Consider the following 17,705-nt stretch of genomic DNA (forward strand, 5'->3'; position numbering starts at 1 on the left):
TTTTCACCAGCGGTATCAATTATGACACAGAAATGTACTCAGCTGCCCTTCGGACACCGAGATGAACAGCGACTCGTCGACTCCTCCAGTGCTCACCAGGATCGCCTTCTTTTTCTTCTTCCTGCAAACAGAAATTCATGTCATCCAACAACAACAACAAAAAAAAAAAAAAAAAAAAAAAAGCACCCCACAAATACTGGCCTTAAAGTGCAACTTTTGCACATTTCTTTTACAAATAAAAAAGCTAAATTGCATCATAGAGTGTAAGTAAAAGTGGATTTAGGTTCTGGGTCTGAAAAATGTATAATACTGAGAAACTTTCTATAGATATCAGTGTATAATGGATTTAATGTGACTTAAAGACTCGTCTCTACTTTTACTGTATTTAGTCAATAATCTGTAAAAGCCACATGTTTCATGTTTACATAACGGGGCTTTAAAAAACATGTTTTTTTTGGTGGCAAGTTGTTTCTTTTCCAAACTGAAGTCTCCTCTGTGCTCGCCGCTGCGACTCTCACGCAGAATTTTCTTTTTATTGGTCTTTGTTTTTCTGTATTTTATCCATGGTATTTAACCGACTGTGTTGTCGTTCGGCCCTCCCCGTCCCGCTGCTGATCTTTTGCAGCTTCTCGCTGGCCTGATTCTGTCACACCGCTGACATTTAGCCGACAAAGGTCTCGCTCTCGTGGGAAGTCGTGTTTCATCAAAAGCCTCTAAAACCAGGAAACTTAATGAAACAGTAAAAATACCTTCTTTTTAAAAACATTTTTTTTATATTATTTTCCTAACTTTCCGTCTCCGCATGATATACTCTTTTTTCTTAGGTTTTTTTTTTTTCTTCTGTTTTTAATGTTTCCCATCAAAACAACGAGCCTCCCGTCACCCCAACCCAAACACAATGAATCCTATCAGCCAGAAAAGACCCTAAAGCTTCACATCCTACTGCGCGTTACTCACTAAAAGTGTCAAATGTAAACAGATGTGCTTTAAGCCCACTGTGTCATTGCTGTGGATAGAAGCTAATGGAGAGGTTTTGCCAGAATATTCCCAACAGAGGCAGCTACTGTACCATTATTCCACTCGTGATTTCCCAAGCGTGTCTCGTCGAGCGTCTCCAGTAAACACTTCAGGGGTTTTTGTGTGTGTGTTTTTTTTACGGGTTGGAAGACTTCACGTCTTGGTGCGTCTTTCAGGAGCTGCACAGCGAGACTCTATCGGTGCTCAGCGATTTGGAGGGCTGGTGCGAGCTGGACTGGGCGGGCCTGAGCCGCGTCCAGATCCGACTTCCTCCGGTCAGGGAGAAGCTGAGAGACATGTCCCACTGTCTGTCCGACTGCTGGACCACGCTGGACAACACGCAGAGGCTGCTGTCCACGCTGACGGAGGTGAACGCAGCAGGAAGTGATAAACGCACAGTCGAGCTTTAAAAAAAACAACAACATCTGTCTCATGGTCTCCCCGTCTCCCCCCCGTCTCCCCCGCAGGCCACCCAGTGGTGCGATGCCGTCTCCTCCTCATCCTCGCCCTCCGCCACCACCTGCCCTCTCGCCTCCCTCCCTCCCATCCCCCCGTCCCGCTTCCAGGACGCGCGGTCGTTGGCGATGGAGCTGGGCGGCGGGGCGCTCCTTGATCTGTGGACCCAGACGGTGGAGCGGTACCAGCGGACCGTCGCGCAGGTCAAACCCCGCTTCCTCCAGTCGGACAGGACTCAGAACCAGGGCCAGGGGAAGCCCAAGACGTCCTCCGCCAGCAGCCTGTGGGACCTGATGGGCCCCGAGGGGGAGGGCGACTGGGGGCTGGGGGCCGGCGGAGGAGAAGGCGGGCTGCAGTCCTGGGGCTCCCTGGCGTCGCTGTTCAGACCGCAGACCTGCTCCACGCTGAAGATCGGAGAGGAGAAGGGGAACAAGAGGGATGGAGGAGGTGGAGGAGGAGGAGCAGGAGGAGGGAAGTTCCTCCAGAACCTTCTGAATCCCACAAAGAAGAGCGTGAGTTTGTTTTATTTTGAAAATACTACGATTGTTTCCTGTTCTATTGACTGCAGGTTTAACAAGTCGTGTCTTTTACTGTCTCGATGACCCTCCAGCCGACAGAAGGTCCGCTCCCTCCGAAGCCGCCCAGGAGGCGCCACCCAAGCTTTGACCTCCAGGCCCTCCTGGCGCCCCGCAGAGGCAACGCCAGCCCCAAACCGGCCGAGTCCCCGGTGGGCGGGGCCAGCCGAAGCTCCCCCATGTCCTGGCTGGGGCGACGGGCGGTGGCCGACCCGGTCATCACCACCAGCATGGCTGCAGCTATCCCCGGCTGGGGCGGGGGCGGCGGCAGCGGAGGAGGAGGAGGAGGAGGAGGAGGTGGAGGCGTGCTCATCCGAGGAGTGGAGGTCAGCAGCAAGGAGGTGGTGGACCACACGGGGTCGCCACGGCAACACGTCCTGCTGGGGAGGACGGAGAGGGAGACGGGGACAGACAGGGCCGGGTCTACAGCACAGAGGTGTGTGTTTGTGTCTCCTTCTTACGGAGCACGGTAGTGGTCATAGAGAGAAAAACATATTTACATCAAAGCCACGTTTTTCTCAGGTCGATCTAATGTGGATTTTCAAAATTAAAGCCCTCCAAAATATCATACATGTGCTATATGTCCTCTGATTGCTGATTGATATTAAAAGACAACTCTACAGACCAGTTCCCCGTCAGGATGACTTGATATTTTATGTCAGAATCAGAAAACAAAATTTAAAAAAAATCAGAAAGAATACAGCACACCAATGATACTTTGGAGAGCTTTGATTTTGAAAATCAGTATCAGATTGACTTGATACTTTCTGAGTGACACATTGAGATGGTGTGCTGTCCATGTCACGTAACATTGGTCGAGGGAAACGGAAAGTTTATGAAAATCGATTAATTAAAAATAATCGAATAATTAAAACGTGGAAAAAGATGAGCTAAAACCTGGGAACGACGGGAACTCTATGTACGTTGTTTTTTTTTTAACACTCCCGGGCTCCGTACGTTTTAGATGTTTTTGTAAAACGTATGTGTTTTGCATTTATGGCATGTCATAAAATCAGATGTCGGTCGGTCGACTCAGAGCTAAAAAAAAGAGCAACATTTGAAATCCCATTAGGAGTCGACCAGACTGACATGAAAGAGGGAAGTGATGAATTGTTTTTTTTTAGGATCATTTAAGCATAACTGAGGTCTGTTTCTGAACGATTTTATCAGCCAGTTTGCAATCTGAGATAATTTTTTCATTACCGACTCTTTGATCTCTGTCCATTGCTTTACTGCTATCTTCGCTCCCACTTCCTCTTCCCTGCCACAACTCCACTTTCTCCCACGTTTGTTGCTCTTGTATATGTACTCACCCCTCCACCTCCCCGCCACCCTCCCCTTCTGTCCCGCAGTAAGCTCTACCTGCTGTGGTGCAGGATGCTGAGCTCGGAGAGGCAGTATGTGACCGTCCTGAAGGGCGTGGAGGAGACGTACGTCCCCTTGCTGGAGCTCTCCGACGCCCCGGCCTCCATCAGGGGGAAGGCGGACTCGCTCTTCCCCAACTGGGCCAGCCTCGCCACCTTCCACTCGCAGAACCTCCTCCCCGCCATGGAGGGCGCTCTCGTGCAGAGCTTGTTGCAACAGGACTGCTTCAGCAAATATGTAAGTTCAGAAAGGAAAACTTCTTTTTGTTGCCGTCATCCGTGTCAGTTATGATTATAATATTGCACTCCTTTTTTTACTTAAATTTTAGAGACGAGATGTTGAGATTATTGGACACAAGATTTTACTAACTCAGGATTTCACCTGGAACAAATCACAGTTTATTGACAAGCAAACAAATAAATAATTATTGGGTACCGTAAATAAAATACTTTCTTTTTTCCTGTTTCATTAAGAACCTCAATTTCAATATTCGTTTGTGTCCTGTTAACCAGTTCCCCGAACCCTCCTCTCTTCTCTCTTCATCCTTTTACTTCCTGTCGGTGAAAAATGTTATTAATATTTTTGTCAAAACAATTAAGATTAATGTGTTTTGACTCAATAATTCATGTTAACAAAACAGTCCAGTGCATCACTTATTGGCGTCAGATGATTTTGTATTGAGATCACTTTTATATAAATCTCATTAGACATTTATGAGCAAAGATTTGACAGATTTTGACTTTAAATTTACCCTAATTTTTCAAAATAAAAGCTCAAATACGTATACGCGGATAAACTTCAAAGAAGTTGCTATAATTTGTTTTAATATCAAACTTGTTGTCACTTTTGTGCGATTGACTAAATTAAAACCGACCGCCGCTCCTTTCGTGTTCTTTCATTTCTTTTGCCCACATGTGTTTGTCGCCCGTGAACCCCAGCGGGACCAGTTCCTGCAGTACGCCCACTACATCAGGACCAAACCAGAACTGGACTCTCCGCTGGTCACACAGGCCGCCGACTTCTTCAAGGTAGAAATCCTCATGTTTCCGTTGTCTTTTTAAAAATCACTGAATCAATTAAACATCATTTTGTTTCCACAGAGAGTTTCAATCTGGGGTGTTTAACCAGTTAACAGAGAAAAGAGCTCAATTCTCTCCCACTCCTGATTCTGTACACATGAATCGGAGTGTTAGAGTTATAAATGTTTTATTTGGTTATTGTCTTTCTTTATTTTTAGAAAATTGGTTAAATCGCAACGTGCGAACGTCATTTCGAGCGACATCACAAGCACAAACCAATTAAAGTTGCTTTACTCGTCTGTGGTGGCAATTAAAAAAACAACGAGCTGTATACAGTGAGGCTAATTACACGTTTAATGTACACTAGAAAAAGCCAATTAAAGGCGGATTACAGAGAAAGTAATTTGAGCTCCCGTGCTACAATTAACTAAAACCAATACATCGACGGCATCATGAGATTACTGTGAGGACTTTATATGGAGAGATGACAGTGCTTAAGATCTCTTTAGGTTGTTTCCCATAAAGGAGCAGTTCTCCCAAGTCACCACCAGGAGGCAGCGTGCGCTCGCCTCACGACCTGCAGCAGCTTCGGAAGCAGCTGACACACATTAGCGGCTACAGGAAGGTTTATGGTTTATGGTGATGTGCGTGAAACTGGTGTTCGGGGCTGAATGATGATGGCGTTCATTTTGGAGACGGTAGTGATGATTGTTACGGCGACGAGGACACACGTGGCTACTTCTTCGTCGTGGTTACTGTGATCAAAACAAGTGGAAGGAACAGATTGAAACATCACGGCTGTAAAATTAGTCACGGCTTCTTGTACCTTCAATAAATAAAGACCAAAACAATAATTATCCTGATTACACGGGCTTCAGGGAGCAAAAAGGGCCTCTTCAGAAAAAAGTCCCAAAAAACATCTGAACTATGACTAATTTTCATCAAATTCAGCCGAAATGTTATAATTATCAACAAACAGATGTGCAATATTTCAAGAGTATTTCAGACCACAATCAGTCAGGAAATGGTCTGCAAATCTTTCACAAACTACTCGTACGCTCAGGAAGTCGGGAATTAGAGAAGTTCCCATTTTGAAACATCCCAAGTTTTCTAGTTTAGAGTTCACAAACAGACAACATGGCCGCCGCCCCCCCCCACCCTCCCAAAACATCTGCTGAATTTCTGCTGTCAGAATCCAAAAAACCTCGTCATCGTCTCCATAACCAAACACCAGGGAGGCTCGGCTCACCAAGTCCGGCTATTTCATCTCATTTTCGGGCGGAATACGTTTCTTCTTTTTTTTCCCCCCCACAAACGCCGCCATGTCGGGTGACGTCAAACCGGCTTCTCGGAGCCCCCCAGAAAACCTCCTGCTGTCCCGGTGGGATGTTCCCGGTTCTTGTTCAGGTGGATTTCAGGTTGACCAGACACAACCAAACCAAATGTGGGGAAATTAGTTGGTGAGAGGAAGTTTAAAACGTTGATGTGTCCATCCAACTTGGAACGTAAGAACTCTCTGAACGCCCACATTAATTAAATAGAGCGAGTAGAAAGGAAGCTGATCTTCATGTGGTGCTTTCAGACTTACAACAGGCTGCTGACCTGTCTGATTTGGATGCTGCACATTTCTGTAAGACGCTGCTGCTACCCGATCTGGCCGGCAAACATCTTTGATTTTTTTAGTGAGAACGTTTTTGTTGTAGCTGCATTTCCACATTTTGTATAAAAGCGTCTGTCCTGCCGTGTTGACTTCAGATAACTAGAGCCAATAACGAGGTGGGACGTTGGACGGGGACTTAGAGGTCAGAACTTTCCAACTTCCCAAGTTGCTCCTGAACGCACCATACGTAAAAAACAAAACAAACAACCAATACTTTTCACTGACATATATATATATATATATATATATATATATATATATATATATATATATATATATATATATGACACGTTTTGAAATAGAAAAAATGACATGTTGCCTTCGTGTTCTTCATTTTTCGATGTGAAATTTCACATCTTCAAAAATTTAAACTTTGAAAAAAATTCTCTGCATATTAGTGCAATGTCAGAAATAATGTACTTTTGTATTCAGGTCTCATTCCACTGGTCTCATTTCTGTCTGTGCAATGCATGATGGAACATAAATGTTGGTTTGTGACCATAGATTGAACAACACTTTTCCCATTGTTGGATAATTGAAATGTCTTATACAGAATAAACACAGTGAACACTAGTTCACCACACACGGCTCTGGTTTGACTCATTTACTTTGACTGACTGTGATGTGGAAACGGCAGCAGACACACTCATGCCCCCCCTTTTTGTCCCCCCCCCCCCCCTCAGTCCAAACTCCCCCAAGCCTCCCCCCTGTCCCCCCTGTCCTTCCCTCACTGTCTCCAGGCTCCCGTTCAGAGGCTGGAGCAGTACTGCGAGGCCCTGGAGGAGCTGGGGGGGATAAATCCCGCCTCAGACTCCGCCCTCTCCATCCTCAGACACGCCCAGCGGCACGGAGAGGACCTCAGGGCCAGTGACCTCATCGTCGGCTGTCCGGTGAGAACGCCTGTCCCAGTTTATGACTCTGCAACAGTCAAGTCCCACTTTCCTTTCTTAGATGGAAAGAAGCGGAAGCGTATTGATGAGCTCGGGCCGGATGAAGGAATTGTCATCAGTTTTGCATGTTTTATCGAAAGCAACATGATTTATTTTGATTGTGTTGGGACGTAAACTCCAGATTAAAAAAAATGGCTCTACATTTCTTGGGAGTTCTGGTATTTTTCATTGAAAATCCGAACTTAAAACAGAAACGTTGTCTTTTAATCTTCCTCATCGTTTCTCAGTTGTTTCTTCCGAGCGAACGCGAGTGGAGTACAGTAGCAACTAAGGGAAAAAGTTGTGGGAGGAGAGGCGGAGCTCTAATCTTTACCCGAAAACTCAGAAAGCACCGTATCCTCTTGCCCTATATAGTGCTGCTCTGACACAGCAGTATCATTCAGAGGTAGTCGTGACACACACACACACACACACACACACACACACACACACACACACACACACACACACACACACACACACACACACCCCCCTCCTCCCCCCCTTTTCGAGCGAGGGGAGAGATTACGGAAGTGCAAACACTCCCATCGAGCTACTTCAAACCGCGCTGTAACAGCTCTCCAAGTAAAAATTATAGTAAGTGCAGGTGTGTGCGCGCGCGTGTGTGTGTGTGTGTGTGTGTGTGTGTGTGTGTGTGTGTGTGTGTGTGTGTGTGTGTGTGTGCGTGTGTGCGTGCGCGCGCGTGCATGTGATTGGGTGGGTGTCGATGTGGGTGTTCGTAAAGTGTGTGAAGCATCACTTACATCATGACACACACATCTCTAGAGGTTTTAAAAATAAAGTCCCGTGTCACCGGTTGCTGGTGAATTATCGGCCTCTTTAATGTCGTCGTCGGAGCGGCTGCAGCCGCTCGTGTCGCCGCGTTCGCCGTTCGCTCGCATCGCGCGGTTCTTCGCTCTCACGAGTCGTCTTTCCGCCTCCAGTCGCGGCAGCGGCGTCGCAGACCCTCGGCCCTGCAATTGACGTGAAACAAAACAAGTCACATTTTCGTACAAAAGACGTGACTCAGTCGGCCAATTAGAGCAAAGATCCAACGGAGAGGAGCATCGGAGCGAAGCGGGAATGTGTCACCGGAACAATAACGCGGCTTTGTCCTTTTCTTTTATCGAGCGGAGAAGAAGCCTTTTCAGTCTTTGTAGTCTAAATGTCTGAAGAAAATTGGAGAATTTTGAAGAGGTGACGGAAGGAGGGAGGATCTGAGATTGTACTCTGAAAACACAAAGAATGCCAGATAATCATTTAATGAATTCATTAATAAGTGTGTCAACAAGCCTTTGAGGACTCATAAGTTTATAACTGTTCATTTCTGTTGCTTCACAGCAGCAAAATCAGCCTTTTAAAATGTTATTTTTTTCATCTTATAACAATTTAAGAAATCAGCGTACCGTCTGAGATTATTTCGCTTAATTTTTGTTGCAGAGAGGCAGATGAGTTATTATTATTATTTTTTTTTATAGATAATGCCACTTAGATAACAACATAAGAAGATAATTAATGATTAGAAACAAGTGGAATTACTTCAACCCACTGGCAAAGAAAACATGATTTTCAAAGTCAATTCCTAAATGGCCTCTTAAAATATAAATTTAGATGGTATCTTCAGCAGATTAAGGCCTAAGGCCTGGGCCCGAGGCCAAGATAAGTGCGTCCTAAAGTGTGTGTGTGTGTGTGTGTGTGTGTGTGTGTGTGTGTGTGTGTGTGTGTGTGTGTGTGTGTGTGTGTGTGTGTGTGATTTCAGATCCCGGTGGCGGAGCGCGGCGAGCTGGTACGGCAGGGCGAGCTGACGGTGTGCGGGGGGGCTCGGAGGAAGCGAGCGGGCGCCAGGAACGTTTTCCTCTACCAGCACATGGTCATCTTCACCAAGCCGAAGAGTCCCAGCCCGGGACGCATCGCCTACAGCTACAAACACAGCATCAAGGTGCCCGGCTCGCACACACACACACACACACACACACACACACACACACACACACACGAGAAAACGACCTCCTGTACTTCCTGTCCTTCAGTTTCTCACCACCACTATGAACCCCCCCCCCCCCTCTCCCACCCACCACCACCCTCGCAGACGGGTGAGATGGGTCTGACTCAGAGCGTCGGCGAGGACGGGCTGAAGTTCGAGGTCTGGGTCCGACAGGCTCCTCGGACCAGAGACTGCGTCACGCTGCAGGCGCGGGACCGGGAGGACAGGCAGACGTGGACTCACGACATCGCCCACCTGCTGTGGACGCACGCCATCAACAACACAGGTAGCGCGCGACCTTTGACCTTTGCGTGTGTTTATCGAGGCCACATCCGCCGATCGGAAGCCCGGGTTCAGGCAAAACAGTGGCGTCGCCTCCGACCGAGCTCGTCAGGTTACAAGTGGGCACTTTAAGAGCGTAAAAAGGCCCAAGAGTTTTTTTTTTCTGCTCCTGAAAATGAGATCTCCTGGACGTGCATAAACTCCCTCGGTATTTTTAATTGAAGCACCCGTCGGTGGCTCCGAATTCTCCACCGTCTCGTTTCATCACAACTAAAAATGCAACTGTTGCAAGCAACTCCCGATCCGCATCCGTGGTGACGTCTTAAAACGGCACAAACTGTAATCCAGCTACGAAAAAAAAGCTTGAAAAAGTCGACATTCAAACCTGAGCGTCGTCGCCACGGAGACGCTAAACCGTCTCGTGTGGTCGCTTTGATGTCGCGGGCTGACGAGCTGCGAGTTCACCTCGAATCGTCTCGTTGTGAATCCTAACACACATACACAAAATCTCTGGCGAGAACTGTCGGCGTCCGAGTTGCATTGTGGGTAACGGCAGGCACCAAGGGAGAGTTCTAAGAAAGCGCGGACTAAGAAAGATGATGCTTCTGGGTTGTGCTGTTATCGATTGCGACACTTTAACTGTCGTCACGGTGACAGGAAAACACTCTGAAACGTGCGTCCACTGCAACCTTCAAACCGTCACGCCGCCGGTTGTTGCGTGGACAAAATATCTGAAATTAGGACTCACAAAATAGCGGCGGAGTTATTTTAGGTAACAGCTAAGTAGTTGGTGAGGATTTACATTTCCGTAGACTAAACTAGTCTCATTCCTCCTGGTGTAACTTCATCTGCGATGATTATTTGTCTTTCCCGTGAGCGCACAACGCTTAAAAATATCCCCGGCGGTCCGGGGTGCTGTTGATCATGCTGCCGATCTTCGTTCCCTCGTTTACGTTGCCGGGTCAGATTTCGGCATCGGCCCGGACGAGATGCCCCGCGGCCGGTTTAGAGGAGGCCGACACATTTGGTTACCCGCTGTCTAAGTAGCGTTCTGCTATCAAGTTTCACGTTACTGAAACTGTGTATTTTTTTTTGTAAGATGATTTCTCCGCGTCTCTCTCTCAGAGTTGTGTCTGAAGGAGTCCCTCTGCATGGGCATTTCCAGTAAGCTCCTGCTGGACGCGACAGGAACTCCAGGCTCAGAGCTGGACTCCATCTACAGCCTCAACGACAGAGGTAGGCCAACGGAGCCGCGGACGCACACCGGGTTCCACTCACGCAACAAACTCCATGTACACGTCGGCCTGCGACGCGGCGGCGGGACGGAGCGCAGGATTCATGGAGATTTTTGGACAGCGTGAACGAACCAAAAACAGACCCCGACGACTTCACTTCCCAACGGACGGGAGTTTTCCGTCGTTTTCACGGGCGCACGTCAGTTGAGCCGGCAGGATTATCCGCATGTTCAGATATCCATACTACCGTACTAGTTAGCGTGCCAGGAAAAGATTGAGTACGTCCCAATACATAGGATGTTAAATCCTGTATAAGGGACGGCCAAAAGTACCAGGATGTTCTGCTGCGTCTGGTCGTCGGGACTGTTCTGACCCACAAACCCCTGCAGCGGAAGATACGTCACATCAGTTGGTGGCGCCGATGCTCCACCTGGTTGTAACAGGCAAAAGACAGAAGAGGAGGAGGAGAAGAAGAAGAAAGAAGAAGAAAGATGATGATGATGATGATGAAGAAGAAGAAGAGCCATTAAAAGAAAGCACGCTTGTTCCAAATCGCAACCTTTTTTCCTTTTATGTCAAATGTCGGATCACGACGATCATTACCAAAAGGGTCAAAGTTCAAGGTTCATTTTCATGATGAAGTATCTCCCAAATGTATTCACACTACCCTGCACACTTTGTAAGGGTAGCTGCAGTACGTGCTGAAGGTAAAAAGAAGTATGCGATACTGCCCGCCCACTTCCAGGCGACCTTTTAACGTCAAAGTTCCCACACACGCACGCACAATATGTCGACTCAGCGAACCAGTGAGCAAGAGAAAAATTAATTTTTTGCACTAAAATTAGCAACTAAACGCTGACTTCAGACTTATGCGAGTGGACTCTGCCAAAAACATGACAGCAACTTTTTTCGCGAAAGGAATCCGAGTTAACTCTCATCGTGGCGTCGTCACTCAGCGCTATACATCCATAAACCCGCAAGTAGCGGTTTTAACATTTCACCCATGTCAGCAGTCAGCTGCATATTTTCTTGATGAACACAGCGGAGGAGAAGAGAAGACAAAGCGTGTCACTGCTGTCTGCCTTAAAAACAGTTTAAGGCCGACACAGCGGCACAGGCTGTGATGGGATTTGATCAGAGCAGAAGTAAAACGTGTTTTTTTTTTGGCTGCGCTGTATATTCTCTGCAGGCATGTCACCGCTCTTTAAATTTTTTTTTCTCTGTGAGACAAATATCAAAAATTCATAGAGTAGCCGAGGGGCTCGAGATCGAGAAAAAAAACACACACAAAAAAAACATGATTACCTTGTTGCATGGGGGAGGTGGAGGTGGAGGTGGAGGGGTGGCGGGGCGGGGGGTGAGGGTGGATACACCTCGGATCCGTTTTGGTCTCCCGTCTGTAATCTCAGGGCCACATCGCTTTCAGCTCATGAAGCAGATTTGAACAATTCCAGTAATCCAATCCGGTCACTTAAAACCGGGCGACTTCCTGAAGCCGCAGTTTGAACTGAAGAACTGGTTTCGCCCGTCTGTGTTTGAAAGGTGAGACGTGGAACTGAAACCCTCCACAGAACCGATAGCTGTTGTTTCACGCTCCCCCCTCCCTCCCTCCACCTCCCCCCCACCTCCCCCATTCATTACGTTGTCATTACAATGACGTGTTGATCTGTAAATTCAGTCTCCGAAACAAAAGGACGGGAAAGACCATAAAAATACATCACAGATAAAGATCTGGATATGGATTTTTTTTAATTTTTTTTTTCCTGTGCTAGCAGCTGCAGCGTCCCAACACATACTGCAGATGTGCTCCAGATGTTTTCCTTCTTCGGGGCAAATCATGCTTTCCGTATCGGACAAGAATTCGTCATCTGTCTTAAGTCGGCGAGGATCCCGGTGCGGCCCTCGAATTTGTAACCGTTCCACATCTTCGTGATTTATTATTTAACTGCTTCCATCACCTTCGCGATCACGCAGGTCCTCCACGTCCACCACTGTGAAGCCACACGGTGCGTCAATGGCGCTGGCGGGCTGTGATCCTGCACACACTGCGCTGACATTTTTTTTGAACATCCTATCTCAAAATGAAAGATCCTGTCTTATGTTTCGGCAGTATCCGCTTACGAAAGTCTAAAGTCAGCGTTGTGGGCCGTGAAACCAAAACACTGAGCTGAAAAGATGCTAAAAGTCTCTGGATTTGGGGTTCATTTTCTGTGGATCTGCCACAAGAAGTTCTAACCGTTCACGTGACTCGCCATCGTCACCTCCTCAATGTTTAGGCAACGATATAAATTCAAAAGAAACCTGTCAGTTCCTTAAAGTGCATTAAAAAAAAAACAGCCGCGACATCTGGACTGAAAGACACCGGACGTGTGTGATTAGCAACAGATTACAGTCATTAATCTACCTTCAACATGTTGGACCTTCCTACGTAACGACATCACCACCTCCGATGGTGCATTTTCCCCTTTAAAAAAAAAAAGAAAGAAAAAAAAAAAAGGAGTTCCGTCTGCACAGTTAAACCATAAAGTACAATCCCTCCGATCCCAGACCCACCATTCACTCTCCAAAGGCCGTTGTTGCCCTGCAGCACAAAGTGATTTCCCATTCATGGCCCGGTGTAATGCACATACTGCTCACCAGGTGTCTCATTGAGTGCAGCAGCTCAGGATTTCAATGCATGAATTGTCCTCTGGGACCGAACAACGGTGTTAGAAATTCATTGAACGGGATGAGGAGGGGTGTGGGGTGGGGTGGGGTGGGGTAGGGGGGTGGGGCGAGGGGGTGGGGGGGGTGGGGGAAAGCCTTCTCCCTCTGACTCCTCTCTCTTTGTCTCCTCCGTACCTGCCCTCCATCCGTTTCAGCCAAATCCAGGGAAACATTGTGATACGGGGATCCTTAAACTGTAAAAGTGCACGATATAACGTGAATGGAAAGAAATCGGCGCGTATAAATCAAACTTCAAAGGTGCCATTTGGAATTTTTTTTTTTTTTTTTTACTGCTTCCCTGAGCAAAAAGCAGAGCAAGACATATTTGAAGTGTCTAACACACTCTAGATATATTTTGATGCTATCTGTTAATTGTAACATCCTCTCTCTCTCTCTCTCTCTCTCTCTCACACACACACACTCACACACACACACACACACACACACACACACACACACACACACACACTCTTGCCTCTCTCAGTCCACAGTAGCTGCTCAGACTCCTCCTCGGTGGGCAGTCAGAAGGAGGGGGGATCCCCGGGCTCGGGGAGGGACCCCAGAAGGAGCTCCGGATCAACGAGCTACTCACAGGTGGGCTCAGAGTGTAAAAACACACGTTTGAGTGACGCCAAAGTGAATCGAAATTGCTCAACACTTAAATATAAAGTGTGAAAGTGGAAAAAGATTTTTTTTTTTTTTTTTCTTTTCTTTTCTTTTTTCTGCTGGCTCCGGAGGCAGAAGGTTTGCCAGGAACTTCACAAGAAAATAGTCTCTCATAGAGCTTCTTTTGCATCCCGGGAACTATAGTGGTTTAGTTCGCGATGCCCTGAAACTGCCACAACATAAAAAAATATCATCATTATCGTCGTCAACATTTTCCTCATACGGAGGCGATTATGTACATAATGAAGACAAGCTCTACGTGACTAAAATTACATCATATTAGCTCGTACATATGTCGCAACTCGTGAACTCCAGGCTCAAAGGGGATTTCGAGTTCCGACGTCGGTGATACCACAAGAGGGCGCCGTTCATACGGACTCTTCTCGTGTGCGCGGTAAATACGACCGCATTTGAACGCAGCACGAGTCAATATTAATGCCCATTACAATTTAACAACTGGAAACAAGTGTGGACAAACCAACGTATTCACACGGCCTGGTTATACACCACATATTATGTATCATATGCTCCACATATTCAGATAGTTTTAGATTTGTGCAAAATAAGAAAAAAAAATCTCGCCGGCAGAAGAAAATGACACTTTTAGTCACCGATTTACTCCATAAGACCCGACGGTTGCCAAAACCAACCTGTCTGTCCGTTTATTAAAAACGTATAAACTTTGGATGAAAATGTCAGCAAATCCGCGTGTGACATATGTGCGTGATTAACGGCGACGAAACGAGGGACACTTTCTTATACATATATATATATATATATATATATATATATATATATATATAAAAAGTTGTTTCTCAAACATTAAAATCATTTTCTGTAATGTTTGTAAACCGAAGACACGATGCTGCAAGCAAACAGCAAAACCAACCTGCCACATCCGCGGTGGAGTTTTAAATGAATTTGCTCACACACACACACACACACACACACACACACACACATATATACATACACACACACACACACACACACACATTCTTTCAATCTCCTTATCTAGCAAACAGAATATGACAGATTGGCAAACAGACTGCGGTGGGAACAGATTGACAGACAGACGGACACACGCAGCCCAAACAGATAGGGCAAACACGCTGACAGCGATATGCACATATTCAGCAGCAGAGGGAGGATTGCCGCGTGTGCGAACGCACGCTTAAGTGTAGAATATAAAATGTGACTGTTTCTTCCTCCTCAGAGTCAATCTCCCTCCACCGCCGTGTGACCCGTCATCTCAATGAGAGTAAGTTTGTTACACGTTTCTTTCGTGTGTTTTTTATTTATTTATTTTTATTTATTCCCCCCCCCCCCCCCTTTTGCTCATTTCGCTGCGTCCCCCCCCCCCCGGCCCCCCCGCGCTGCTCACTTTGTGAGGTCACGCTCCTTTTTCTAATAAACAGAAACAGCTTTTTCTACGCCCGAGTGCCTCGAGATAACTTATGTTGAGGTTTAGCGCTGTGGAAATGAAATGCAATCCAAAGACATCGCCCGAAACGTAAAGATGATACATTTCAGCGTGTTTATAATTGTCCATCTTTTCATTTGGGTTTTCTTCTATCTTATTTTCTTTCTTTCTTTCTTCTTTTTTTTTTGTGATCAGAAACTGGAGCCTGAACATCTCTATTCCACCTCTGGGTGATCCAAACTGGACTTCGAGGAGCAGGAAGACAAAAAGAGAGACTCTATTTTTGAACTTCTCCCACATGCCCCCCCCCCCCCCCCCCCCGTCTCCCTTCACCTCCTTAAAATAAATAAAATGCCAGCAGATTAAGCGGAGCAGCACCGCACTACTGCTTTCTCCCCGAAAAAAAAGAAAAAAGAAAACCCTCCCGGCTCCGATATGACCCCCCCCCCCCCCCTCTGTCCCTCTCTCCCTCCTCTCCCCCCCTCCGATGGAAGAAGAAGAAGAAGAAGAAGAAGAAAAAAAAAAGCTGCATCCAAAAAGGATCAAAAACTGCCCTGTTTAAAACCATGACAAGCACCAGCAGGGCTCTCTGCGCTCCGCCATTTTGGATCTGCCAGTCTCAGTTGCTGGCAGAGTCATTGACACCAAAGGCACTTCAGCCACACAGTGCGGCCATTGTCTGCCCCACGGCTCCCCACTAGGCCAAACCACTTGGTCTGAACCACTGACTGCCTGGGCTGGCTGGTCGCATCACATGCTCCGGCATCTGATAATAAACAGGAAGTAATATGCAAGGGGCATAAATCCACCGTAGGATTGCAGATTTAGAATGTATTATGTACTTTGTCATTTTCATAAGGCTGAATGGAGTACTGTAGGCTGCCCCCCCCTCCTCCCCCCGTCCTCCCCTCCTTGCCTGTGTATAAAAAATGCGTGGCATATAGACTAGGTGTGATTGCATCTATGTAAATTAGGCAAAGGGTGGTGTGAGCGCGCGCACACACACACACACACAGTCACACACACAGTCACACACACACACAGTCACACACACACACACACACAATGTCCCTGAACACATGCAGTCACTCTTATTGTTATAAGACAGTGGAGCTCTGTTCACATTCACATGCTCACACACACTGTGTTGGCCGGTTCAGAGCCTGGTACAGCGGCTAAATCAACGACGGGCACGGTTACATCCGAACGCACCGACGCAGCGAGCGTCGCCTCGAAACGAACGAACCGGGAAAAGATTCACAGCTTCGTTAAAAGTTGTTTTTGTTTTTGTTTTTACGAACAGTGGCAAAGATGTAAAAAAAAAAAAAAAAAAAAAAAAAAAAAGGCCAAATTTTGTATTTAGTCTCCTTTAAAGTGTAACTTATATCAGCAAACACCTCGGTGCCTTAAAAAGAAAACCTGTTTTTCTCAGTGTTACCGATACTGAATTGAACGCTTTTACCTTTTATTATAAGATGCCATATTCTGTATGCCAAAGGTATAAAAATGGGTGTCTGTGCAATGATGATTTATACGCAGAGATATTGTTGCTACATTTAGTCCTGAAGGAGAAAGTTGGATCTGTTCATCGTCGCTACGTCGCAGGTTTCTGCTCTGTCGGAAGATACGAACGACGTCCGACCGGTTTTCATTCAAAACTCATTTCTAATTCGTCGCTTGAACGAAGAAGAATTTTCCGGGACGTCCCGGAAACGAAAAGTCTGGCTGTTTTAGCACATTTCTTCCTTTCGGATGACATCGCGCACACTCCTCGTAGCTCCTTGTGGGATATTTCCAGGCCGAGAGACGTTCAGGTGGATTCGGCCACTTCCCCACTTCCTGGTTGCTCATAAACGCAGCGTCAGCACAGCGAAAGAAAACGAGCTCGTCCGCAGGTACGACTGTGAGTCGTTTACACACTATAGATACTTTAAATACTTTAGATACTTCAGATACTTCAGATACTTTAGATACTTCAGATACTTTAGATACCAGACGATTTGTTTCCCGTCTTTGTGCTGAGGTTGTAGCCCCCCCCCCCCCCGTACAGACCGGTGACGGCGTTTTCATCTACTTTCCCCCCAAAAAGCTTCACATTTTCTTGTAAGATATCGTATCTCAAAACTAACTAAAGATAAAAAATAAAAAAAATAACTTCCTGGACTACTCTGCCAGACTCACCAGTGGCTCCATTAATAGAAGGGCCGAAGTTCAAGTCTCAGAACTTGGAAGTGAATTAGAAAGAAACTCAAACAAAACCCCAAAGATCCTATTTCACCAAAGCGAGGACACGAAAAGAAAAAAAAAAAAACAAAAAAAAACCTACGTACGTAGGGACAGCGCCTAGTATCGGACGACACCGCCGTGCGTTAGGTACAACGATGAAGG

The 17,705-nt window shown here is 46.6% G+C and overlaps 1 protein-coding gene across 2 annotated transcripts in view; it reads left to right on the top strand.

The window, feature by feature from the left end:
• arhgef40 (Rho guanine nucleotide exchange factor (GEF) 40) overlaps positions 1-15,639 on the top strand; it is a 36,865-nt gene extending 21,226 nt beyond the window's left edge. Inside the window, exons 16-27 of one of the 2 annotated variants that reach the window (XM_069707941.1) lie at positions 1,194-1,385; positions 1,485-1,985; positions 2,084-2,484; positions 3,401-3,650; positions 4,352-4,441; positions 6,776-6,982; positions 8,781-8,960; positions 9,111-9,291; positions 10,413-10,523; positions 13,713-13,822; positions 15,111-15,155; positions 15,513-15,639. In XM_069707941.1, the coding sequence (XP_069564042.1) occupies positions 1,194-1,385; positions 1,485-1,985; positions 2,084-2,484; positions 3,401-3,650; positions 4,352-4,441; positions 6,776-6,982; positions 8,781-8,960; positions 9,111-9,291; positions 10,413-10,523; positions 13,713-13,822; positions 15,111-15,137 (2,250 nt within the window). In that variant the 3' untranslated portion in view covers positions 15,138-15,155; positions 15,513-15,639. Of the gene's footprint in view, positions 1-1,193; positions 1,386-1,484; positions 1,986-2,083; positions 2,487-3,400; positions 3,651-4,351; positions 4,442-6,775; positions 6,983-8,780; positions 8,961-9,110; positions 9,292-10,412; positions 10,524-13,712; positions 13,823-15,110; positions 15,156-15,512 lie in introns of those variants that run through there. The other variant, XM_069707942.1, reaches the window with a different exon arrangement.
• Positions 15,640-17,705: the final 2,066 nt, after the last annotated feature.

The sequence above is a fragment of the Brachyistius frenatus genome, unplaced genomic scaffold, assembly GCF_029030835.1.
Source record: "Brachyistius frenatus isolate BFR_SWC_R1_liver_20210118 unplaced genomic scaffold, ASM2903083v1 Contig_73, whole genome shotgun sequence".
Lineage (NCBI taxonomy): Eukaryota > Metazoa > Chordata > Actinopteri > Embiotocidae > Brachyistius > Brachyistius frenatus.